The sequence below is a fragment of the Arvicola amphibius genome, chromosome 1, assembly GCF_903992535.2.
Source record: "Arvicola amphibius chromosome 1, mArvAmp1.2, whole genome shotgun sequence".
NCBI lineage: Eukaryota > Metazoa > Chordata > Mammalia > Rodentia > Cricetidae > Arvicola > Arvicola amphibius.
In genome coordinates this window covers 177,729,864-177,757,304 of record NC_052047.1, presented here as the reverse complement: position 1 = coordinate 177,757,304, position 27,441 = coordinate 177,729,864, and the positions used below count along the sequence as shown (strand labels likewise).

The window sequence follows — 27,441 nt, the reverse complement described above, 5'->3', positions numbered from 1 at the left end:
GATCCACCTGCCACTTCCTCCCAAGTGCTGGGAGTAGAGGCATGTTCCACCAGGCTCAGCCACAGCATATCTCTATACAGTCACTGAGCATAGTATCATAATGCTATGGAACAATGATGCATTTATTTTGAATATATATATATATATATATACTAGAATTGTTAATTTGCAGTGTCAACATTATTATATAATGATTGGTTGGTTTTTTTTTTTTTCTCTTTTTCTTTTTTAGCCAGGGTTTCACTCTATAGTCCAGGCCAGTCTTGAACTTGTGGTAATGCTCCTACCCCGTACCCTGGAGGGTTGAGATTATAGGGGTGACACATCATGCTTATAGTAACAGTTTTTGAAGATGACCATGCGGATTAGTGTTCCTGTATCGGTGTATGAGTTTGAGCACTTGTGTAGCTTCGATGATACTTGATATTCGCCATCATTTTCTTCTGTCCATTCTGGTAGCTATGCAGCGGAATTTTAGAGAGTCTGTAGGAAGAATTAGCTAAAAATTTGAAGCTCCTTGTAGCATTAATCTGAACATCAACCCCATACCCTTCACCAAAGCCTTCCTGTAACCCCTTTATGCAGTAGAGCACCCTTCCTGGGACAGGCATAGTCTGCTCTGCGGTCAGCAAACATTCCCAGAAAAGATGCCGGGAGATGCTCAACTCGCTCCAGGGTGCTTGTGCCTCTGGAATTCCAGTTTTGGTTTCTAGCACTTCCATAACCCTTCACCATGTATGGAAGTGTGATTTTGTGATTTATTGTCTTTTTGTAGTTGAAGCTGTGTCAGATTGTCACGACCCACCCTGTCCTCTGCAGGGGTGGGAGTTATCACTAGATTCTTAGTAGCTTTCCATGAGCACAGTCCTGTTGCCTACTATGTGCTTTGTTTATTTTTCTTGCTTTCTTGGACTGTTTAGTGCTGCCGGGATAGGGTTGGACAGAAATGGACTTGTTCTGGGACTGAGAGTACTGCATTATTTCAGCATTGCGTGTGACTAATGCGCTTGGTTTTAGTAAATGTTCTTTTTTAGATGAAGGAATATTAAAAAATAACTTAATAACTTATTATGTATATGTGTGTATCTGAATGTGGGTTTTCACACATGAGTACAGTATGGAGGCCAGAGGAAGGTGTGGGAGCCCTTGGAACTGTGATTACAGGTGGTTAGACGCTATCCATCATCAATACTGGGACCCAAACTCATGTCCTCTTAACTGCTGAGCCAGATCTTCAGCCCTTGATGACTTCCCTATAAAAGTCATTATTGGCTCTGACCATGGTGGCACACGCCTTTAATCCCAGCATTTGGGAGGCAGAGGCAGGCAGATCTCTGTGAGTTCAAGACCAGCCTGGTCTACAGAGCAAGTTCCAGGACAGCCAGGGCTACACAGAGAAACCTGTCTCGAAAAGAAAAAATAAATAAATAAAATCATATTAGTTTCAAATACTTATTCTTTATTTACCAATAATTTATGAATGCTTTTGAAAAACAAGCCACACAAGCCAATTATGTAATGGTTTTCATATGAGGTGGTTCTTTGCAATGTCTCTGCTGTATATTTCCTTTTTTTTTAAAACATACTTTATGGGCTGGAGAGATGGCTCAGCAATTATAGCACTGGTTGCTCTTCCAGAGGACCTGAGTTCAATTCTCTGCACCTACATGTGGCTCACAACCATCTGTTATGAGATCTGGCACCCTCTTCTGGCATACAAACAGAGACGCAGACAAAATTCTGTATACATAATAAATAAATCTTAAAATCTTAAAAAAACATTTATATATAAAAATACACTTTCCATATTAAGCAACTATAATAGAATTGTTTTAAGTATTTTGAAAAAAGAAAACAAAAAATTCAGGTTAAAACACTTCCAAAAATGAGTTAAAAATAATAATTTTTTTCCTAAGTGGATCAGTGTACTACATGTACTCATTAACTAGGCATACCATTCACTAATGGTCAGTAGGATTAGAAAGAGAGCCCAACCGTCACAGTCACTGCCTCAAAGTAATACCACGTGTTGGATCCTTTTGTAATGTAAAAATGGCTTACTACTTCAGTATACAGAAGTTGGATTCATAGATACATCGTCCAAATAAAGAAAACTATGTTGGAGTTGAAACTAGAAGAAAAAAGTGCTTCATGTACTCATTGTGACTCGTGTCCTTCACCCCTTTCTTGTATGAGACAGGGTCTCATGTATTCCAGGTTTGCTTGAACTCACTATGTATCGATGATGACTTTGAACTTCTGATCCTCCTGAATGCTGGGATTATAGGTGGCCTGGATTATTGGTCTGGGGCTGAACCCAGGGTTTCATTGCCTCATAGGCAAGGATTCTACTAACCGGGCTACATCCCCAGCCCATAGTTTCTTTTTTATGGGGAGTGTATTGTGAGACAGGAGGACTCTGTTGGCAGACTCAAAATGTTCTAGGATCCTTCCACTGCCTGTCTTTGTTTTACATAGAGAAGGAGAAAAATCCTGAAACCTTGTCCTTGGAGCAGTTGTTCTGACTCACCGTGTTCTATTACTTAGCATCCTAAGAAAGGTAATGGGGTCAAGGAAGGACCGTGAGGGTGGTGCTGGGAGCCAAGGAAAGCCGTGCATGATTGCTCCAGGTACCACCTGCCACCTCCCCGACCCACGCTTCCTCTTTCTCGGTGGTTCCTGCTTTACCACAAGTCAACCTGACTGACTGCAGCTGGACAAGTTGCCTAATCACCAGGTTTTGTTTCTCCTCTGAGGATGGTGATCATCCCAGCAGCTATGAACCACTGTGTAAGGAGAATGAGAAGATTAATGAGCAATTTACAAAACAATGACTTTAACAAAAGTGGGAGTGATTGTTAGGATTTTGTTTGTACAATGCTACCTCACACTCGCATTTTGTAATAACCCAAAGACTGTGCAGAGGGTACTTGTGATGCGGGCTGTGCAGAGGGTTTTGTGATGTGAATGCTCGCCCTCACCTGTAACTACACCCCTTAAAAACCCTGTGCTAGGAGTTGTAACTGAAGTTTGGTTCTTTCGCTTGAGTTACAGTCTCTGGAAGGTGTTCCCTGTTAAACATCTCACCTTGGGAGTTAACAGCTCTTGATAAGCAGACACTTGAACTTCACATTTGGTGAAGAACTGATCTTTAAAGTGCTGGGTGGTGGTGGTGCACACCTTTAATCCCAGCCCTCGGAAAGTAGAGGCAGGTGGATATCTCTGTGAGTTTGAGGCCAGCCTGGTCTACAGAATGAGTTCTAAGACTGGCTCCATAGCTACTGAGAAACCCTGTCTCGAAAAACCAATAAAATTAAAGCATAAAAAAATAAAGTGCTATTGCTGTAGGGGTCATTTAAATTGCAACCACCATAGTTCTTTTAAAGTTTCAGTTGTTGGTCATTAACTTTTTTCAGAGAGCCAGGGCATAGAGTAAGAACAGTTGGGCTTCTGTGTGGAACGAGGGCACAGCTCCAACTGTGGGAGATGAGACCTATCCACAGATTTCAGTCCGTCCTCACCTTCTTGAGTTAGGTTCTTTAGGAACCGAAGATACCTGCCCCTAAGGTAGAAGATCCATGGATAGATGGTGCCCTCAGACACGCTGCTGGTCTTTAGAACAAGTGCTCATAACTTACCATGTTGAGGCACTGTAGGCTTCCCCATACTACCGGGAACCCTCTCTCTCTGCCCTGCTCCAGTGGGAGCACGGTGTTTTGGCTGTGTTTCTGTCTGAGTGCTTACCTTTGTGCCCTTCCTCCACATGCAGGAGCCTTGGAAGATCCAGTTTCCAGTTATTGGGAGTGGATGGGTGGGTTCCACAGAGGGAGGCTTGGATTTATAAACCTGGCTATTAGCACGATCACTTACCTGTTCAGGTTTGCAGGTCATTATTTCTCAACTGGCAGATCTTGTGGAGCGCAACCAGGGTGGGAAGAAAGCCAGAAGCAAAGTAAACTTTCCCAGTCTATTATTAAGCAGACTATGGAACCCTGAACGATACATGAGAAAGACTGTAAAAGGTCATCTGAATAGAAGGCTATTTACATAGTAAGATTTTAGAAGCAGTAAATTCACATTCGATTTAAGAGATATTAGAAGCTTCATAAGTCATAAATCTGTCGGTTTCTAGCGTTATAAATCAGTCTTCCTTCTGTGGAACACACTGATCCACTCCCCAAAGCGCATACTCCCGGGGACCAGGGGACTCACCATTGATCTCAAGGACTTGAGCCAACTCCCTCAAGCTGTTCTGACTTCCACACACAAAAATAAATAAAAATGTTATAAAATATTAAAATTCCTAAAATTAAAAAAATTAAATTCTTAAAAACTTAGTATAGGGATTTGGAAATGACTTTCTGTTATGCAGATTTGTTTTGGAAAATATGAAATCCAGGCCTTCACATGTTTTACTTCATAACTTTTTTTTTTCAAGACTGGGTTTCTGTGCAGTCCTGGCTGTCCTGGAACTCACTTTGTAGACCAAGCTGGCCTCAAACTCACAGAGATCTGCCTGCCTCTGCCTCTCAAGTGCTGGGTTAAAGGTGTGTGCCACCACCACTTGGCCATAATTTTGTTTGTGTTTGGTTTTGTTTTTGCAGTGCTGGGGATGGAACCAGAGCCTGGCACATGCTGGGCTCCTAGTCAGCCACCAAGCTCCATCCCCAGCGGGTGACTTTCTAGTTACACCAGGCTTCTGGGGCTTCTGCTGGGGTTGCCTGCTTTATTTGTTAAGAGGCCTGGCTTCTTCTTCCCTTCTACTCTGACTGTCCCTGTCTCTCTCTTCTCCTAAACTGGGCTAGGTACTGCTCTTTCCTTACTCCATTGTGCCACCAGGCAAGCCTGTCACCAACTTAAAAGATAAATGACTTTACTGTCTGCCTGGTGCTCGTCTGTGTCATGCAGAGCAAGGGCTCTGGCGTCCTTGTCTTTGTAGTGGATGGATGTACATCCATGTGGTGCCCAGACCTGGGCCTCCATGGGCCTCCTGAAATGGAGTGAGTTTGATGTTTTTGTGAAATGATTTTGGGTAATGGTTCACTCTCCCTGAGCCTCCACTTCTGGCATCTTATTAAAATGCGGAATATGGCTGAGTGGGTCTGTGGTGGACGCTGATGTTTTACATCATCTGACCGGGAGGGGCCAACACTGCCAGTTCTCCAGTTACAAAGGACTAAGTAGGACGGTTGGCTTTTGTGAGTATAGTTGTTTTAAATTCTGAAGAAAACCACAAATGAAGTCGTTTCTAAACATGCCTTAGTTTATCAGAATGCTGGGTGATGGCGGTTCTGTATCTTAGGAAGTTTCCAACATATGGTAATATCCCTAAAGCTGACAGCAATTTAATTGCTCCTACAATTTTGACTTTGACAAGTTAAAAATACCAAATAAATGTCTGCGAGAGCATGTGAGTTAGCATTTGCTCCTCATCTAAAACACGGGATGCTTGCTTATTGAAGACGAGGCTTATGCTAATGAGGAAGCCGAGATAGAGAGACATGTGATCTGCTGAGTATAAATATAAGTCCACAGACAGGCAAGCTGTCGATGACTCCATCCTCAGAGGAGGCGTTCCAGTCGTTTCCCCAGTTCTCCGGAAGGTGAGAATCAAGACTGTGGAGAGGGTGCTGATACACTGTCTGGAAAGGAGTCCTTTTGAAAATGCTGCCCATCTTTCCCTTTTCCTTCCTCAGGAAGCCATGGTATTTGATATGCAGCATTGCTAGTTGGGAGGCTTTTAGCTATTCTTGATTCTGTGAACAAATGTCTACAGGTAGTTGCATTGGTTTTAATGATCAGTTTTGTCTCTTCTCAGCTACACTAGGGATCTGAGTCAGGTAGGGCTTCAATGTCCAAATGCTTACAGCCATGTCTTGGACTCCAGTCATTCATTCAGAAAGAGTGTTTGCCGGCCTGCAGCTGTCAGTCCCTGCTCATCTGTGCTGCTGCTTCCTACTTTCTGTTTTACTGTGTGTGCAGGTTGAAATATGATCTTGCTACATAACCCAGGCTGACCTCTAACCCTGTTCATCCTGCTTTGGCCTCCTGGCTATTAGGATTACAAATGCCTGTCACAAGCTAAACATTTTTTTTCTACAAAATTTAAGTCTGAACAAGAGAAGTTGAAAACCAGGTGGAAGTAAAGTATATATTGCTCATAGTTGAGTTGGCCATTTTTATATAATGAGGTGGATATTTGTTTGTTTGAGATAGAATACCAAGCAGGTTGGCCTTAGATTCCAACCAGAGCTCCTTACGTATCTGAGAATGACCTCCAACTCCTGATCCTTCTGTGACCACCTCCCAGAAGCTGAGACAGGGTTTCTCTGTGTATCCCTGGCTGTCCTGGACCTAACTCTGTAGACCAGGCTGGCCTCGAACTCACAGAGATCTACCTTCCTCTGCCTTCTCAGTGCTGGGATTAAAGGCAAGCGCCACCACCGCCTGGCCAGAAACTGGGTTTACAGGCTTAGATGCTTCCTCACCTGGCTTCTAACTGTTTTAACCCCCCAGAGAATTCCAGTCCATACTGTAAAAGGGAGCTGAATCGCACTGAGGGAAGTCTGTGAGTCGTCATTGTCATATTTCAGAATCCTTTGTAATCCTTGGGTCTCCTAAAGCGAACTACCCGGGGCAGGCTCAGTAGCAGAGCTGCATGTTAATAGTGCTAGTGTAAGCAAGAATCCTGCAGGTTTAGCTCCCACCTAATGAGAGCTTCTTCGGAAGGAAGCATGGACTCTCCCTGTGGTGGAGCCTCGTTGGGCAGGCTGAGGTACACTGTGTGCTGCACCCGAGCTGCTTATCATTGTATTTGTTTTTGTTTTGTGACAGTGTCTGACTATGTAGCCCTGGCTGGCCCGGAACTCAATAGGTAGACCAGGCTAGCCTCAAAGTCACAGCTACATGTCTTGCTTCCCAAGTGCTAGGATTAAAGGAATGCATGACTATGCATGTCTCCCTTCCCTTCCTTTTTCTTTGGAGTGGTTATTTGGTAGCATACGATGTCTAGTTAGAGTACTGTGTCCCCTCTTATATGTCTTTCTCTCTTCTGTCTGTCTGTCTGTCTGTCTGTCTGTCTGATACACAGTGTTGCTATGTAGCCCAGGCTGACCGGGGACTTGTGTGTAATCAAGGATAGTCTCAAATTCAGTATCCTCCTTCCTTACCCTCTCAAGTATGAGAGAGCAAGACTACCCACCTTGTGACTAATTTAACACTATTCTGTACTAAGTTGGAATTCAGTCCTCCCCCCACCCCCAACCCTTTCCCTCAGTGCTGGTCACTGCATGATGGGGAAGACACCTACCACCTTTTGTTTAGGCTTTTCTGAGATTGGGTGATGAGTGGGAGGAGGTTGATGGGCTTAGTGTATGTGGGGGTGTCTTGGTATTTTATCTTTAGAATCTCCACAGTCTCCGTGTGTTGACTTTATAGATATAGGCTATCATTCCTGCCTGGAAAGTAACAGGTTTAAATAGTGATTTTTATATTGCACTCAAAGTTTTTGAAACAGTGTACTGAAGGCATTGCTACTTATAAACAAATTTGTCACTTAATAATTCCCAGACTGTTACCTGAGTTTCCTTGTGCCCTTATTTGAAATCTTAAACACCAATTTATTATCCTGAAGTATGTTTTTATCACAAACACTGATTTTTAGACTTTGTATTCAGATTCTCATCTTTCTTTAACAGTAAATTTGCCTTTTGGCTACTGACCTAGGAAATAATTGTTAGTAATGGCATTTCACCGGGACATGGTGGAACATGCTGGTGCCTTCTTGAAATCCCAGCACTTGGGAGTAAAGACCAACAGATCAGGAATTCAGTGTCATCATCAGCTGGGTTTTCTAGTTCGAGGCCAGCCTGGGCTTTAGGAAACCTGTGAAAAAACACACGCATAACCCCATCCCCAGAATAGGCCTCTCATTTTCAAATTACTGCCCTCGATTTTCCCCCAGATGTTAGTGTGTGTGTGTGTGTGTGTGTGTGTGCATGTGTGAAGAAGCTAGAGGTTGGTGTCGAGTATATTCTTTAGTCATTTCTACCTTAATTTATTCATTTGTGTGTATGTGAGAGGGTAAGTAAGTGTGTGTTATGGCACACACACATGTAGAGTCAGAGAGCAACTTGCAGAGAGGTTGGTGGCTTCTTGGGTTCCAGGGATTGAATTTAGGTTGGTTTGGTGGCCAGCGCCCTTATCTGCTGAACCATATCTCCAGCTCCCACCCAAGCTTACTCACTGAGGCAAGGTCTCTCTGTCAAACCCAGAGTTCCCACTATGATTAGTCTTGCTAGCTAGCTTGCTCTGGAGCTCCTCTGACTCTACCTTAGAGCCTGGGATTACCTTGCCCCCTGCATTTACATGGGTTCTGAGGATCTGAACTCGGTTCCTCATACCTAAGCAGTAGGTGTTTAATCAGAGCCATCTCCCACACCCTTGACTTGAGATGTTAATACAGTGTTTTATCCAGAGTAATGGTTGCCGGTCCTGGAGTTCTAGGTATCACCTATCTCTGTACCCGCAGTGCTGGGGCTAGAGTGAGCTGCAGCATCCAGCTTTTATGTTGGTGCGAGGATGTGAACTCGCTTCCTCATGCTTGTGCACTAGGTGTTTTATAGACTTAAGACATCTCTCTAGTCCCAGTTTTGTATTTTATGTTTTTATTATTTTATTTTTAATCTGCCTGCCTGTCTACCTGTGTGTATGTGTGTGTGTGTGTGTGTGTGTGTTGTCTATATGCACATCTGTACACCACATACATACCTGGTTCCTGCATAGTCCGGAAGAGGTCACTGGATCCTGTGCAACTAGAGTTCTGTTGTGAGCTGCCATGTGGGTCCTGGGAATTGAAACCCCAGGTCTTCTGGAAGAGCAGTCAGTGCTCTTAACCTCTGAGCCATGTCTCCAGCCCCTACTTTGTTTTTTTAAAGAAAGAATTTGTACTCTAAACAGGGCAAATTCATTATTAATAAGCATTACCCATATAAAGCATGACATGTCTTAAATTTTTTTGTTTGTTTTATGTGTGTGCTTTGTCTGCATATTTTTGTGTACCACCTGAGTGCCTGGTGCTGTGGAGCCTGGCAGAGGACTTACCGTCTGAACTGGAGTTACAGATGGTTGTGAGCCACCAGATGAGGCCTGGGAACAAAACTTGGGTCCTCTGCAAGACCAGCAAGTCCTCTTAACCACACTGAGCCATCTCTTGAGTCCTGCATTGTGTGATTGTTTTTTAAAGCCAGTGTTACACATTTAGTATTACTTGTAGTATTGATCTTTAAGATTCCAGATATCAGTCGAGCATGGCGGTGCACACATGTAATCTTAGTTCTTGGGAACTGAGGCAAGAAGATAGTGAATTTGAGGATAGCTTGGTCTGCACAAAGAACAAAGCAAAATCCAAATATCATTTCTGAAAAAAAATATATATGAGAGACTGTGTTAATAGCAAATCTCTTTGGTTTACATTGATTACATACATAATTATATATAATTTCAGAAAGGAAGGCATTCTGCTAAAAATCAGACTAGACTTTTCTCCTAATGCTTTGAGGTTCCCTCCTCATTTTCACATGTATGTGTAGTGTGCATGTGTATATGCAAGCTTTGCATATGTGTGTGTGGGGGGGTATATGGAAGCCTGAGTTTGACGTTGAGAATCTTCCTTGATTGTTTGTCCATTTTAATTGGACAAATAATCTCTTCATCAAACCCAGAGTCCGCCGCGTGACTAGTCTGGCTAACCAGTTTGATCTGGGGATCTTCAGTCTCCACCTTCAGAGGCTGGAATTACAGGTGAGCCGCCTCACCTTCCTGACATTTACATGGGTTCGGAGCCTCTGAACGTGTGTCCTCATGCATATGTAGTCATCTCTTGAGGTCAGCACAGTGTTCTATCCAAATAATTCCATGCCTGTGGTTTACCTTTAGGTCTGGCTATTGGTCATTTATTTGTTTTTTATTGTCTGGCTTAGGGCCTTATGCATACTAGGCCAGCGTTGTACTCTGAACTGCTTCAGCAGCCCTGGCTATAGTCAGTCTTCAGAGATCTACCCTCATCTTCTAAGACGCCAGGGTACCAGTGTAGGTTCAGTTCCTCTTCGTACTTATAGAAATATCTTCGGCTTTTCCTGATTCCTGTATGAACTGGCCAGTATTCGAGGTTTAATGTTTTGTCTGTTAAGTAGTTCCTGGTTAGACAAAAGTACCATTTATTGTACTCTGAAAAACAAAACCAAACCAAACTGTGTCTACCCCAGACTCTGGAATCCCTTTGTTGTACCAACCCCAATAAACACCCTCTGGAATTTCCTTTGCTGGTGGCTCTTTTGCTCTCACTGTCTCTGGCCTTGCTGGAGAAGAAAGGGAAGACCTGCCAGAGGAAGCGCTATGCTTGTTTGGACAGTGCTGGAGATTGAACCTAGGGCCTTTCGTGCTAGGCAAGCGCTCTGCCATCGCGCTATAGCCCCAACCCAAGGAAACCCTTGAAAAATAAGGCGTCTGGACTGTTCTTGCCATAGCAGTCAGCACTTCAGCAGATTACGAAAATCTCTTGGGGGTCTGCCTGACTTTTCATTTGTTTCACGTCCTGGCTTTTGTTGCTTTCACGAGGCCGCTTGTTTGTTTTCAAATATGTCACAGCATTGTTCTTCACGGAGGCTGTGCCGTGTGCTCCGAGCACACGGATGTGAGACTCAGACGATCCTGTTCAGCCCTATCTTGCAATCCACCAGGCTGAACAATTTGGCTGATTCAGTACAGATCCTTACACAATCTCTCACCTTCCTCTCCATCAGATACCTTTGCGATGTGTATGATGGTAGTTCTTGGTGATTAAAACCCAGTTGTAGGAGCACTGACCAGCTCATGGTCCAGCCATGCTGTCAAGTCCCCATCAAAGTGCTTATCTAGATACAAAAGCGGCTCCATAGAACAACACTGTAGTGCTGGGTGTGAGGGGTGAGGTGGGGAGGAGGATAGCTACACCCTGTAAGCAGCCAATAAGACATTTCCTGCAGGGCTCAGTGGGAAAACAAGCTTAGCCGTGTGTGAATCAGTTCAGCCCTCAGCAGCAGAAGCTGCACCAACAGGAGCTGCAGCCAGGTGTCTTGGTTGGTTTTCTGTTGTTTGGGATGGATGTTGTTATATGAATTTGCCCAATGGTCTTTCTTTTTCTTCTCCAGAGCAGTCACTATACAACAAATATCCTTTTCTTTCCAGTTTCCAAAAAAAGACTTACAGCAAAATGAATAATCCAGCTATCCAGAGAATAGAAGACCAAATTGTCAAGTCTCCTGAAGACAAGCGAGAATACCGCGGACTGGAGCTAGCCAATGGTATCAAAGTGCTTCTCATCAGCGATCCCACCACGGACAAGTCGTCAGCGGCCCTCGATGTGCACATAGGTATGGTGCAGCCCGTGGGTGATGCAGTGGCAGCAGATTTGATAGAGGGTGCCGGGAGCGTCAGGACCCGATAGCTGTCATGTTTATGATTTTTGTTATTATTTTTATTATTGATGGTTTTGTTTTTGAGACAGGATCTCACTCTGTAGCCTAGGCAACCTAAAATTCACTGTGTTGCCCATGTTGGCCTCTTAATTTGATATGAGCCACCATGCCTGCTTGTGGTGTTTTGAGACAAGGTCTCACTGTTAGTTCAGTTTGGCCTGGAACACATTATTAATAGAGTCTTGTTATGTTTCCAACTTAGGTGATATAGCACCGAAGAAATTCATTCCATCCGTTAAGCCAGTTCTTTTTTTTCTCTGGTATATTGAACTTGTTATTTGATGGATTCCTGTGTATACATTTTTTCTATATGTAATGTTACTTTTAAGTCCTCTTATCTCCTACACACATAACATGCTTAATGGGAAACTACTTCTTTTTAATAGTTTTTTTTAAATAAAAGCTTTATGCGACATTTTTTGTTTGTTTGTTTTTTGAGACAGGGTTTCTCTGTGTAGCTTTGGAGCCTGTCCTGGAACTCGCTCTGTAGACCAGGCTGGCCTCAAACTCATAGAGATCTGCCTGACTCCCGAGTGCTGGGATTAAAGGCATGTGCCACCACCGCCCAGTTCACTGACATTTTATAATGGGGGAATAAGGTAATATTGAACAAATAATTACTGCTTACCTTAATGTAGTGCTTTACAAATATCTAATTTTGTTTCTTTCCTTTCTTTTTTTTTTTTTTTAATCCAGACAGGGTCTCTATTATGCAGCCCTGGCTGTCCTGGATCTCATTATGGAGACCAGGCTACTAATATCTAATTTGTATTCAAGGGACTAAGATAGTAATACATAAAAGACATAATTGAAGCAAGAGAAGTATTCTGCTTAAAATTTCACAGCTATGTTGAGTGTGGTAGCTCACACTTTAACACTTGAAATTGGGAGTTGGAGTTTGGAGGATTACTGCAAGTTTGAGACCAGTGAGGCACACAGAGAGACTTTCTTTCAGAATAGGAGTATAAGGAAAATTAGAAATAAGAGCATTTTGTAGTCGTGGGGCTGTTGCTCCTCAAGTGAAGCTTCCCAGGGACACCACTCAGTTGGCCTAGTGCTACCCCGTAAGTGATGGCCAGGCAGGAGCTAGATAGAGCCTTCTTGTTTACTTTCTAAGTAATGCCATTTTTAGAGCAACCTCACTTGCCTCTCCTGGTATGTGTTATGTTGAGAATTTCAGACCACTTATAACCCATTAAAAAGTGATTAATTACATACGCATTTTAATAATTATGTGTGTTGTCTCTTCCAGGTTCATTGTCAGACCCTCCAAATATTGCTGGCTTAAGTCATTTTTGTGAACATATGTTGTTTTTGGGAACAAAGAAATATCCTAAAGAAAATGAATACAGCCAGTTTCTCAGTGAACACGCTGGAAGCTCAAACGCCTTTACTAGTGGGGAGCACACCAACTACTATTTCGATGTTTCCCATGAACACTTAGAAGGAGCCCTGGACAGGTAATGCTGAATGCCCTGCAAAAGATTGAATTTTGTTCAGTTACTCATGTTAATAAAAATAGTAATTACTGTTTTTACAAACCATTTTATAGTTTAGCAAAGATATTGTAGGACAGGTGAGCTGGTCAGTGGGTAGCCCTTGCCACCAGGTTTGTTGAAAGTATTTTTTTGTTTTAAAAGGCATTTGTGGCCAGGTATGGTGACCAGTGCCTCTCATCCTACTGTGGAGGCAGAGCTGTGGATCCTGTGAGTTCCAGGACAGCCAGGGCTGTATAGTGAGATCCCGTCTTTAGAAAACAAAAAAAAAACTGTGTTAAAAAGCAGGAAACTTAATGAGAAATGTCACATATTTACATCACAGTAGACAGAAAATAATTATACGACTGTAAATTGGCCTTTAGGACCATAAAATGTTATATTGACTTATAAAATTCTTACGAGCCCTTCTCATTGTAACTGGAGACTCATCTTTAACGAGGGTAAAGAATGACCTGTGAGGGCCTGGAGGCCATGACTCAGCGATCAGAGCACTTGTTGCTCTTCCAGAGAGAATCTGGGCTTGTCCCACCATGCACGTGCTGACTCATAGCTGTCTGTAGCTCCAATTCCAGGGATTCTGATGCCCCCCTCTGGCCCCAGACACACATACACATGGTCCAAATACATACATGCAGCAAAACACTCAGAAACATTTAAAAAAAAATCTTAAGAATGAGAGAATAATTTGTGCCAGTGTCACGGATCTCTTTAAGAACCACTTCATGTTCCAGAGTGTCACACGTTAGACCTTTTCTTTCCCTAGTTTCACACTTCTCAGTGATACTTACTTAGTGGATATAGAATTAAAGACAAAGCAAAGTCCCATGCATGAGTGTATGCATGCAGATGCCACAGAGTGTGTGTGGAGGTTAAATGACAACTTTACATGTCAGTCCTTGCCTTGCCCTTGAAGCAGAATCTCTACCACAGACAGCACCAGGCTCACCACCTGCCTGCTGGCTCCCTGGGGAGTGCTGGGGTTACAGACTCATGGTGCTGTGTCTGGTTCCAAATTCAAGTCTTCAGTCTTGCACTCTTCCCAGCTCGGATACAGACTCTTCCAACCTCCCATTTCAACCCCGAGGATGTCTTGCGAGTATTAATGGAACAGGTTCCATTAGGACAGTGTAATTTCTTTTATTTAAATTTTAAATTAGCCACATGTAGTGGTACACACCTTAATCCCATCACTTGGGAGGCAGAGGCAGGTGGATCTCTGAGTTTGAGACCAGCCTGGTCTACGTTGTGGGTTTCAGGACAGCCAGGGCTACACAGAGAAACCCTGTCTCAGAAACAAAAGAAAACAAAAAATTACTTTTATTTACTTTGTGTGCATGTGTGGGTAATGCACATGTCATGGGATGTATATAGACGTCAGGACAGCTTGTAAGAGTCCCTTATGGATCACAGGAATTGAACTTAGGTCGTCAGGCTTGGTGGCAGACACCTTTGCTTGTTGTGCCATTCCCATCTTGATGGCCCCAATTTATTCTTTTTTTTCCCTTTTCCTTTCTTTTTTCCCTCCCTCCCTCCCTCCCTCCCTCCCTCCCTCCCTCCCTCCCTCCCTCCCTCCTTCCGTCTTTCCTTCCTTTCTTTTCTTTTCTTTATTTTTGTAAAGTAAATACATTATTTTTTTAGATTTATTTATTTATGTATTTTTTTGTGTATGGGTGTTTTTTTTTCTGGGTATAACCAGAAGAGGGCATCAGATCCCATGGGACTACAGTTATAGATGGTTGTGAGCCACCAACTGGGTTCTGGGAATTTAATTTAGGACTCTGGAAGAGTAGTCCTATGGTCTCAAGAAAGGTATATTGGTTGCTTATGTTAGAGTTGCATACCATGTTATTTGTTAAATTGATGCTTATTAAAAATTCATAGACTATTTACTCTTTTATAAAAGCTCGCAATCATGACTTAGACTGTTGTGACATGCTTGAGGTTTTTCATTGCACTCTTGTTTTTCTACTAATTAAAGTTTTTCTAAAATTTGAATCACACCTTTTAAAATTCAGTTACTTAATGTTCCCTGAGGTGCCTGAGTTTTAATGAGGTTGCACACTGCGGGCTGTACATTTAAGATTTTTAAAACATTTAAAAAAATTTTAGTATGTATATATGGTAAGTGTGTGTGATATATTTGTGACTGTAATGTTTGTGTGAGTTTATGTGAATGTGTATGTATGTACATGTATATGATAATTTGTATGATGTGTGTGCATGTGATGTGTGTTTGTGACTGTAATGTATGTATGAGTGTGCATGTATATACAAGTATGTGATAAAGTGTAATGTGTGCTTGTGACGTGTGTGTGTGTATGTGTGTGTGTGTAGGGGGTAGAGTGTGTGCACATGCCTTGGTGCATATGCAGAGATCAGAGGGGGATTTGATTTTTCTTTTTCTACTGTGGACTCCTGAGATCAAACTTAGATTTGTCAGGCTTACATGGCAAGTACTTTTGTTTGCTGAGATGGTCCATTGGCTGCACATTGAAGATGTGACAGAGTTATCAACTGCTTTCCCCTTCTTTTGAAGAAACTTAAGCTTCATAGAGATGTCAGACTGCAAATCTTAAGTTGTACTTTTATTTTTACTCATTTTAGCATCTCTGGAAAGATCAATAACTCTAAATTTACATATGTCCAATATTAATTTTTTCTTATATTATTTAGAACTTCTTTTATATTCCTTTTTCTTAAAGCAGTGCTATTTTTCTTCTCTCTCTCTCTCTCTCTCTCTCTCTCTCTCTCTCTCTCTCTCTCTCTCTCTCCTAGAAATGAGACAAGGTCTCACTATGTCCCTGGCTGTACTGGAACTCACTGTGTAGACCAGGCTGTCCTTGAACTCAGAGATCTCCCTGCCTCTGCCTCCCGAGTGCTGGGGTTAAAAGTGTGTGCCACTAAGCCTGGCTATATATTTTTTTTCCGGGTCTTGTGCATTCTAAGCAAGCATTCTGTTACTCAGCTGTATCCTCAATCAACCGCAATTTCTTCTGGTCGTGTGTATTCATATTAACCATCTAACAGTTTTAAAAATATTTTAAAAGCTGTTCTTTTAAAATCATAGTTCTCAAGTTAGTAATTCTGTCTTTATTCTTAGGTTTGCCCAGTTTTTCCTGTGTCCCTTGTTTGATGCAAGCTGTAAAGACAGAGAGGTCAATGCAGTCGACTCTGAACATGAGAAGAACGTGATGAACGACGCCTGGAGACTCTTCCAGTTGGAAAAAGCTACTGGGAATCCCAAACACCCTTTCAGCAAATTCGGGACAGGTTTGTCAACATCATGCATCAACTTCTGTGCTCTTGGATCGCAGTGAATCTCATGGGTTCCCTGCACAGTGCTGTCATAATTTCTCATTTCATTTTGAATCTCATTCAAGTAGAAGTCCACATATTTCAGGAGTGGGGCAGTTATCCAGGGCTTTGAGAATGCTAGGCAAGCATTCCAAACTAAGCTGCACCCTCGTCTTTGTTTTTGTGTTTTTGAAGCACTCACTGCAACCCAAGCTAGCCCCAAACTTGAATTCCTTCTGCTTTAGCTTCCCTGCTGCTAGAATTACAAGCTGTTACCCAGCAAGGTTGCTGTGCTTTTAAAAATGCCTTAGTTGTTATAAAGTATAAAACAATGATATTTTAATTAGTATGCTTATAAATTTATGTTTATTTTCTAAATTAATTTCTTTAAGTTTTAGATACTATTTCCTAGACATACAACAGCATCCAGAAAAATTGCCATAACTACAGAATTAGGTGTTTGTAGACGTTAGTTAGGAAGGTAGGCATAGTGGCTTCCTAATTGTACTCTTATAGAAATCTTCCTCCTCCTTATGTTCCTTCCTTCCTTCTTTCCTTCTTTCTCTTTCTCTCTCTCTCTCTCTCTCTCTCTCTCTCTCTCTCTCTCTCTCTCTCTCTCTCTCTTTTAGACGGGGTCTTTTGTATCTCGGGCTGGTTTTATCACACTATGTGGAGGAGGATGGGTGATCTTGAACTCTTGATCTCCCAGGGCTGAAATTACAGGCCTGATTACCACATTTTTGTCTCTTTAAATCTGAATCCTGGTTGGTATCCATGTGACGTTTCCCCTTTCCTCTAGATGTAACTTTGGTGTCAGTTCTTTAGATTTTAATAAATTGGAAGCCTTTGTCCTTCCAGTCTCGGTTTATTTGATTGCGGGTTCTTTTTTCCCCCGGCCAATGGAAATTAAAGTGGGAGCAGTTGACTATTCTCCCAAGCAGCCTTGGAACAGGAAAAGAGAAAATTGGTTGTGGTTATTCTCGAGTGATCTGTTTATCCGGTTGTATCCCCATAGACACAGAGAGCAACTGGGTGTAGTTAACTGGGAAGGAAATCAAAGAGGAAGGGCGAGAGTGAGTGGCTCCACTTGACACACAGGTGGACCAGAAACAAGTGGGAGGACTTCTGGGTGGGGCTGTGTTTCTGCTGTGGGTGACACTTTCTTAATTGTGTGTATGCTAAATTGTTAGGTCATTTTATATAACAAGTTCCAAGATTATAGATGGGGCTATGCTTGCTTTGTTGGCCGGCTGGCAAGTTATTTTTTTACTTCTCAGAATGTAAAGGGTATTGTCAACATTAGCAGGGGCGACAGGGGAGAGGCAAGGCAAACCCAGGGTTTCCTAGGTCATTATCTCTTTCACACCTTGCTGGTTTTTATTGAATTCTGTGTTAACAAGTACTTTCTTTACATACAGTGTTTTTTTTATTTATTGTCTTATTTTTATTTGGTATTTTGAGACAGGGTCTCCTGTGTAGTCCATGCCTTGAAGCCACAATTTTATTCCTCAGCCCTCGAGGGCTGTGATTACAGTTGTGTGTGTTGCTCATGTAGCCCACACTGGCCTCCGACTTACTGTGCAGTCCAGGGTGGGCCTTACAAGTGCCGTGGTTACAGGCATGCGCCTCTACATCTGACCTCCTTTGCCCATGATTTGGTCCGCCAGTTTGTTTTCCTGTCACGGAGTTTTGGGAGTTCTTTGTAAAGTTTTGCTAACTCATTATCACATCTGCTATGTGCAGGTTTTTCCAGTCCGTGTGTTGCCTTTTCTTTTGCTAGTTTCTTTCTGCTCTTCTATGTAACTGTTTATTAGCGTGAAGTAGATCCATTCATGTAGCTTGAATCTATGATATGGTATCAAAAAAGTCATTGGCATGGCCAATAGCAAGAAGTTTCTCTGTGTTGTTTTCTAGAAGTCTTTTGTTAGGTCTTTCTTCATTTTGATCTTAACTCTTGTGTTCATATAAAATGGCAGGTGTTGAATCAGGTTCATTTTGAAAGGGTTTATAGATATATTTATTGGTGGTATTACTAGATTATTAGTACAGAGAATAGAATACAAAGAAATTAATACTTTAAAGGAGTCATTAACTTTTTAAAAAATTTCTTAATTTTTTTATTTTTGTATTTTGACACAGTTTCTCTACATAGTCCTGGCTGTCCTAGCAGGCTGGCCTTGAACTCACAGAGAGCCACTTGCCTCTGCCTCCCAAGTGGCGGGATTAAAGGTGTGTGCCACCGTGCTCTGTGGAATAATTGATTTTAAGTATAGCATTTGTGTAGACGGATCATTTTGGTCATCATTTATGTGTATACAGCAGTGTGCTCTGTGTAGGCCGTGTGTGTGAGTGGTTGTGGAAACCAGAAGAGGGTGTCAGGTCTCTAGAACTGGAATTATAGGCAGTTGTGAGTCACTTGATATGGGTGTTGGAAACAGAACTTGGGTTCTGTGTAAGAGCTGTATACATTCTTAATTACTGAGATATTTCTTCAGCCCCTAAATCTGATTAGATTTGCCAAGAAATGTAGAACTAGTTCCAAAGCTTTTATTCTGAATATGGTTTGAACTGAAGTTCTGGTGTATCCTATTCTCAAACCAGATATTAGGCTAGCAAGATGGTTTAGCCTGTCAAGGCACTTTTTGCCAAGCCTGACCTGAGTTTGGTCCCTGGGACCACATGGTAGAAGAAGAGAGGTGGTTTTACAAAAGAGAGACAGAGAGATAGAGAGATATATGCTGCAGATTGTTCTCTGACCACATGCACACACACAATATATATACTCAATAAAATACATAAATAAAACCAGCTGTTATTTTGCTGTACTTGGACCAAGTATAATCAATTTTGTTTTTAATTAACTATGCAGATAGGTGGGATTTTTATAGCAGCTCCTTGATAGGATAAAGCCAGTGAGAGAAAAGAGCTTCAATTCCAGTTATATACAAAGTGGAGACTATCAGTCCCAGGCATGGGACTTCACTCTGACTCCTCATCATGGCCATGCCGGTTCTACTCTGTGGTTTGTAATTCTAGCAACAATCCAGTTAGTGGTAGCTGATTTGTGCTATAAATCCAAGCCACTAGGGTTTTTGGGTTTCAGTCAATGAACAGTTTAGTCATCGTGCTCTTTTGTAATACTCCAAGAACGTGGTTAATACATTGCAGCATCACTAGCAAAGGAGGCCTTCAGTCACACTGCAGAAAGCTGCAATGCAGTTTGAGGATCAGATTTCTGCTTACATAATGCAGCCATCTATAAGACTTTTGACACTGGTAGTATTGTGCAGAGCTGTGAATTCCTGGTTCTCTGTTAGAGTGAGGTTCTATGACAAGGCCCTTCTAGTCATTACTCCTTTACTTTACTTTTGAAACGTAATCTCACTCTGTTGCCTTGGCCGGCCTGGAACTGGCTCCGTAGACCAGACTTGCCTGACATTGGAAGAGATGCTCCTGCCTCTGCTCCCGAGTGCTGGGATTATCTATTCGCTTGACTAAGGCTGAGTGTAGATTTTCTTTAGATGTCACGTCAGAGGTGACACTAGAATGCATTATACTCGACTGGAATAGGAATTGGAAATGAACACAACATTCTTCTGAAAGGGTCTAAGCAAGTAAACATGCAAAAAGGAAATTTACAGCCCTCACTGCCCCACACTGAGGGATATAGGAGCCAGGAGCAGGCATTTGTCTCATTTCTCCGGTGTTCCTCTAATGTACCAGTTCAGGCTGTGTTTTATTCACATAGTAGGTCATGCCTTGAGGCAGCAAAAACAATGGCAGACAGAGCAAGATTCCCTTGGAATTCAGTCCTCTGACAATCCTTGCCTTATGGTCACCAAACTGCAAAGAACTTCTTTACTTGCTGTAGATATGGATGGAGGAGTAAAGGCTTTCACCCTGACCAGGCTGCAGGGTCTCCAGTGAAAGGGTTCCTGATAAGTTCTTGTTCTTCTGTCCATCTGGATATCCCAGCAGCTAAGAGACATTTTTATTCACCCTTCTGCATTTTGCCAGAACTAAAGGGGCAGCACCTTCATGACTGCAGATACCACTTTTGAGTCCACAGACGTGAGGAACAACTATGTCTTTCATAATCTGTAGCCAGCAGATCTTTCAGTACCAGATTTATGCCCTAGCTGGCAGAATCCCACATTCCCTCAGGCTGCTGTGAGCTGAAGGTCTGTCCTGTCCCTGCTGTCACAGATATTTGGGTCAAAGCCACTTTGCAAAGCTGCTTAGAATAAAGTATCCTCTCAATGCAGGCTTGTAGCAAGGAAACAGTATTCTGAGAATCATTTATTAAAACATATGGAGGTGTGTAATGGTGTACCCTGTAATTGCTGCATTTTGGAGGTGGAGGCCTGAGGATCAGGAGTTCAAGGTCATCGTCAGCTACTTAGGGAGTCTAAGGCCAGCCTGGACCACACAATACTCTATCAAAACAAACAAAGATAGGGTACTGCTCTGACGTGGATGGAATAGGTGTGATCCATAGAATTAGATCTTTCCTTCAGTGGCCACTCAGTGCTTTATCTGAATTCTTTACAAAGTTCAATGGAAATATTCAGTGATGTGCCTGCAGTGACTGCAGCCTAAAGCTACACACTACAACAGCATCATATCCTGACAGCTGGGCCAATCAGAAGCAAGCAGAGCTCGCTCTGGGCTAGTGCTGACCTCTTGTCTTTGACTATTTGACATGACAGTTTTGTCATAGATAATGATGTTCTTCCATTGGGCATATGGTGTTTGCCTCTCTGTGAAATAGTATTGATCCTCAATGCCTTCCTTCCCTAATTCTGATTTTCTTAATTCTATTATTCTTTCTCTACTCATTAGCTTGTAGATACAGTGAGTTGAAAAATTCTCTTTTCTCCTGTTTGGGCCAGTGATGCAATTATTGCTCAGAAAGCAGGATAAGTATTTCATTCTTTCTATTCAGTTACCGATATTCAAAATAATGTCTCAGTTCCTTGCCATCCTCCAGCGATAACTAATTTTGAATATCACAATCCTTGTGAATACATGGTATATTTTAATTGACTTAATCATTACTATTCTCTAAGCTTTCCCATGGGCTTTGTGTTCCTGTTCCCCTATTCTCCTTCCTTTTATTTTCCCAAAGTAGTTAAACATTTTCTTCAGAAACAAAGTAAAATTACAGGTTAGCTATACTGGGAGAGAGCAGTGGGGCCATCACACCTAAGCTGCTAACGGGCATTTATTTCTTTAAAAAAAATTATCTTTTCTTCTCTTCCCTTCCCTTCTCCTTCCTTCCTTCCTTCTTTCTTTTCAAGACATGGTTTCTTTGTAGTCCTGACAGTTCTGGAACTTGCTCTGTAGATCAGACTGCCCTCAGACTTGGAGATCTGCCTGCGTCTGCCTCTCGAGTGCTGGGATTAAAGACATGCAACACCGCCGCCCAATTTAAAAGAAAAAAAGGAAATTCTTATTTATTATTCCTTTGTTTTTATGATACTGAGTATAGACCTTAGCCCCATGGCTGCTCAACAAGTCATCCACCGTAGAGTTCCACTCTTCCTTTCCTTGTTTCTTTTGGGGATATATAGCTGTGGAAAAGTTGAAATTTTAATAAAAACAAGATCTGAATCAGTCAAGTGTAGAGGTATTTTGTGATAACACTTAGGAGAGTCTCCTGAAGTCCTTTTCCAGGACACATGCCTTATACTAGTAATGTATAATATAATGGAATTGCTCCTTTAAATTTTCTAAGAAAATTCTTGTGCATAAAAGAGCTGTAGTATCTTCCAGGAATTTTAGAATACCAAGAAGAAAAGATTTAAAAATTTTTAACTTTATTTATTATTTAATGTGCATAAGTGTTTATCTGCATGTGTGTATGTATACCACATGTGTGTCTGGTGCCCAAGGAGATCAGGAAAGGATGTCAGATCCCCCCTGAAGCTGGAGTTATGGTTGTAAGCCATCCCGTGTGTCTGGAAGGGAACTGAACCCAGGTCCTCTGAACCATCTCTCCAACCTCTGTAGAAGGAGACTGAGACTGTTCTTTCCTTTCCTGACTGCTCAGACCCGATTAATCACACAGAAACTATATTAATTACAACACTGGTCAATGACTAGTGTATTTCTAGCTAGCTCTTACATCTTAAATTAACCCATTTCTATCAATCTGTTTATCGCTATGAGGCTGTGGCCTACTGGTAGGGTTCTGGTGTGTCCTCTGACTCTCTCTGACTCTGCCTACCTTCTCTCTCTATCTCTGTTTTCTATCTCTGGTTTCCTGCCTGGTTTTACTCTTCTAAGCCATTGGCCCAAATAGCTTTATTTATTCATCAACCAATAAAAGCAACACATATACAAAAGGACATCCCACATCAAGCTGCCAAGAAAGGGCTTTTAAAAGTCTATAATGTTCCACTAACTGCAATTAATATCACCACTAGCATAATGTTTTAAACCCTGGGTCTTCAGAGCACCGAGGGCTGTCACGGTTGTGCTGTTAGTGTGGTCTTTACTTGAGTACCTTTATTATTACACAGGTCATTTGAGACACCTGTAGTTTCTCTTTTTAAATTAATTTTTATTTATGTGTATAGGTATTTTACTTGCATGCATATCTGTGAACCATATGTGTGCCTGATGCCCACAGAGGTCCAAAGAGCGTGTCAGATTTCCTAGGACTGAAGTTACAAACAGCTGTGAGCTGCCATGTGGGTGCTGGAAGAGCAGCCAGTGTTCTTAACCGCTGATCCATCTCTCCAGCCCTGAGATACCTATAGTTTCTAAGACAGATATCTAAAACATCATTCTGAGTCCTTCTCACCACAGCAGAGATACATTGCTGGCCTCAAATTATATGGGGGAAGTCAGTTTTATTTTCTTAAAAAATTAAAATTTGGATTTCTAGTACTTGTTTATAGACTTTTTTGTCTTAAATATAATTTCAAATAGTTGTTACAGTGGAAATATACAGAATATTAACACTAAGTTTGTATACTTTTTATACTAAATAAAACTTAAAATGAAAATATACATTGCATTTAATGGATTTTATACTTTTCAAAACCCTCTCCACATACACATCATTTTTCCCCTTGTGTTGAGGGTGTGCCGTACACATGATAGACTAGCATTTCCCACTGCTGTGCCACATCCCCAGCCTCCTGTCCTGCTTCTTAAGCTCCTGGGATGTCTGTCTCACAGTGGGGAGTGAAGGAGTCAGGGATCGATCCTGCCCTTGACCATTGGTCATGTCTCCCTATCACCCAGTTACAGATAAGACACACAACCCCTTTGAGATGGTTGGAGGCCTTTCCCAAGAATTCCTGAGTGTCCCAAATGCCAGCCAAGGCAGGATTTCTCCCAGCAGACCTAGGGTGAAAAGATCACAGTCAGCATCCTGATGTCCTTGGTCCAGAACTAGGGCTTGCTTTAATGTTGACCGAGCCAAGTAGGATTCAAGATCCAAGTAGCAGCATTTTAATTTGGTACAAGTGACCCAGCTTAATTAGCACTAATTTAGAACAGTGTGTGTCTGGAGAGGGAACTTCTAGTTGTCATCTCAACTGTATTCACATTGTCCCCTGCATGTGGGTTTTGGGTGGGAAGTGGTCATCGGGACCATTTATTCAGCTTTCTTCTCTACTTTTCTAGCTACAGTGTTAATTTTTCCCCATTTGGAATGCATGCATCTTTTTGTGTGATATATGCATAAGCCAGGATTCCTTCCTACACTTCACTGTATGGCAGCCCCTGATGTACACAGTCTTTACTATGGGCCGTCGCTGATTTTGATAGGCGGTTTTACCCTAATTCTCACAGGAGCCCTGACACCGGCTTGCCATGTGCCTCACTGGAGAGCTATGAAGATAACACCGCATCCTATTTTTCCCAATTTGGGTGAAACCCATGAGAATTCAAAATCACAAATTTAATGCTTCTTCTCAAAATAGTAAATTTGTTCTTTTCTTCCCACAAGTAACTTGGTAAATTCCGAAAAGATTCCCCAGTGAGTCCATTCAATTAATTATAGGAAGCATGGGGAATTGAAAACCAAAGCAAGTGTGAGTAGAAGCCAGTAGATCTCATTTTATCTAAAAATGGTCATAATGCCTATCCCCTGAAGATTTTAACAAGCTTTTTATTCATCTGCTGTGTTTGAGACAGTCTTACTGTTTAACCCAGGCTGACCTCAAACTCACTGTGTAACAGTATGGCCTGGGGCTGCCGTCCTTCTGCCTCAGCCTTCTGTTAGGGTTATAGGCATGTGCCCATGCCTATTCTAAAAAGCATAGCTTTCATATAACATTTGTAGTTCTTATGAAAAACCCTAGGTGAAAATATTATTAGTTAGCCAGGTGTGGTTTTTGACTCCAGAACTCCAAGGCAAAGGCTGGCAGACCTCTGAGTTCAAAGCCAACTTGGTCTACGAATCGAATGAGACCCTGCCTCAAACAAACAAACAAAAAAACAAACAAATAAAATCTATTTTGCCGGGCGATGGTGGCGTATGCCTTTAATCCCAGCACTCGGGAGGCAGAGGCAGGCGGATCTTTGTGAGTTTGAGACCAGCCTGGTCTACAGAGATAGTTCCAGGACAGGCTCCAAAGCCACAGAGAAACCCTGTCTCGAAAAACCAAAATAAAATAAAATAAAATAAAATAAAATTTATTTTTATCGTATTGCCCTGCCCTGTGTATTCACTTTATGTTCAAACAAAGTATGTCTTAGTTTCTTGCGTTCATCTTATATAGTTTAAGTCTCAGTAATAATGAAACTATAATGTTCCCAAATTTTGCCTTTTCTAAGAAATGCTTTTTATCCATTTTTAGGAAACAAATATACTCTAGAGACTCGACCCAACCAGGAAGGCATCGACGTAAGACAAGAACTCCTGAAGTTCCATTCTACGTATTATTCATCCAATCTGATGGCTATTTGTGTTTTAGGTCGAGGTAAGAACTCTTCAGACCGTTCAGACAATTAATGGAGTGATTTTTAGTTGTTGTCCATTTTGACTTTTTACCAAGTATTAGCAGGGCTTGAAGTATCGGTATTTATCTGCTCATAGTCTTGAAAATGATCTGCAGATGAGAAATTTACGTAAGCCCGCAGTCTTCCAAGAAGAAGCGGAGACCTGAAGCACATGCGAGCTACTGGTAGGCTTTCTGACTGCAGTAAGGGAGGCTGCATGGAGGAAGATTTGATCTTAGAGTTACAAAGTCTGCTCGTTAATGAAACTGTAGAAGACAATAGATAGATGGAAGTATTTGTAAGCAACCAAGGTTTGTTTTTAAGGTGGAAATTAGTGATAATATGTTGTTTGCCTGTTAAACTGTTGTTTTGTTTTTGCTTTGCTTTAAGTAGTGCTGGATTCAGTTGGGCTGCTGTTCTGTATTGCTAGTGGTAAATGGGACCTTCCGCTGCCCTAGTCTTTCTGAAGGGCAGTTTATTTTTATGATTATTTGAGGCAGGGCCTCACTGTGTAGACTAGGCTAGCTTTGAATTTGTGATAGTCCTCCTGCTTCTGCCTCTCAAACGTTGAGATTATAGGTGGGAACCTGGCCCAAAATTAAAAGAGTTATAGTTGGTTTAGATACAAGACAAAATGGATAAAAAGAATACTAAAAATGTATGAATGTGGTATAGCAGTTAGAACTTACACTCTGTAGAGTTCAATAGCCTGACTTTGAAGACCAAAGGTACTGCCTACTTCCCCCTGTGGCTGTGAACTAAGGAAGTTAGCGAGCTTTTCTAAATATCTGACTTTGCGTTTGTGAAATGGAGATGGGGGCTGGAGAGACTGTCTTCTAAACTCTGTTTGTATGCACACATGTAAATAAATATAACTTTTAAAAAATGTTATAATGCTGCCTAATAAAGATATATAGGCCTAGAATATTCAGTATTACTGGATATGTAGAACCCAGTCCTGAAAAATGGGTATCTAAAAGCTATGTTGTATATCAGATAAAAATGTATGCTCAGGCTGAGGCCTGGAGCTGATCCTATTCCCACAGGCACTGGCTCTGCAGCTGCCTCTAAAGGTAACTTTAACTAACTCTCTATTGTTCTATTTATAAATAAGACTCAATATTCAAAGGCTGGGGTGAAAACCCACTAACTCAGAGAGGCTAGGTTACAATTAGCTAACTTTCCTTCTTTGTTGGGGTCTCTGAAAGACCCATGCTTTCATTTAGCCAAACCAGAATAAGCTGTGCTACTCCAGACCCCACCCTACTACTTCCTGTGTCTGTCTGTCTCTCCTGGATGCCCTCTGAAGTGCTATGATTACTTTCTGTCACCTAGTTGCTAATGCAGCCTCCTGACCCTAGGTTAGTTTTATTTAATTAATTAATACAAATGCAAACAAGGTTCACAGTGTGATCGAATATCCCCCAACAACCTAATGGCACTAGCTGAATTAAACTTGAGCTCTGCCCTCAGTGGTTTTGATTTAATGGAAGTGATAGAGTGAGGATCTAAAAGAATCAGATGTTCCATTTTCCTGGTCAGTACACGTCACTTCCAACCTAACTGCTTCTGCATGAGCTCAGTAGACTTGCGGGTTCTCAGGGAGGCGCCCTCACATTACAGAGATGTGAGGCAGAGATACCATCTTTTTTTTACTTCATTAATAGATGAGGATGAGAGGAAAACTAGCCATGTGTAAGGGTCTCTGTCACAAAAGAACAAAAACATTGTTTTCTGTCTTTGCTGTAGCAGTTCTAGCTGTAGCAGCACCAGATGTCCACACATTTGTCAAATAAGTAATGATCAAATATAGACACCCAAGTTACCAAGCACAGATATCACAAAGTTCCCTGGGCTCTGGCGCTCTCAGCTTGATGGGAAAGCCAGACGGTTCAGACGCCTTACCTTTACAAAGTTACATTGTGCTGGAGAGATGGCTCCGTGCTTGATTCTTTGGCAGGGAACCTGAGTCCGGTTCCCAGGACTCATACAGATGGCTCATAGCCATCTATAGGTTCAATTCCAGGGGCTTTTGCCACACTCCAGTGACTTCCATAGGCTCCAGGCATGCATGTGGTACATATACATACATGCAGACAAAACACTCATAAAGTAAATAAGTGTGGTGTGTGTGTGTGTGTGTGTGTGTGTGTGTGTGTGTGTGTGTGTGGGTG

At 41.9% G+C, this 27,441-nt stretch overlaps 1 protein-coding gene across 1 annotated transcript in view; it reads left to right on the top strand.

Annotated features, from left to right (window-relative positions):
* The window catches only part of Ide (insulin degrading enzyme), a 97,552-nt gene that overhangs the window by 19,568 nt on the left and 50,543 nt on the right, over positions 1-27,441 (top strand). Inside the window, exons 2-5 of the mRNA XM_038321881.1 lie at positions 11,227-11,411; positions 12,769-12,976; positions 16,116-16,285; positions 25,126-25,248. Of these exons, the coding sequence (XP_038177809.1) occupies positions 11,227-11,411; positions 12,769-12,976; positions 16,116-16,285; positions 25,126-25,248 (686 nt within the window). The remainder of the gene's footprint in view (positions 1-11,226; positions 11,412-12,768; positions 12,977-16,115; positions 16,286-25,125; positions 25,249-27,441) is intronic.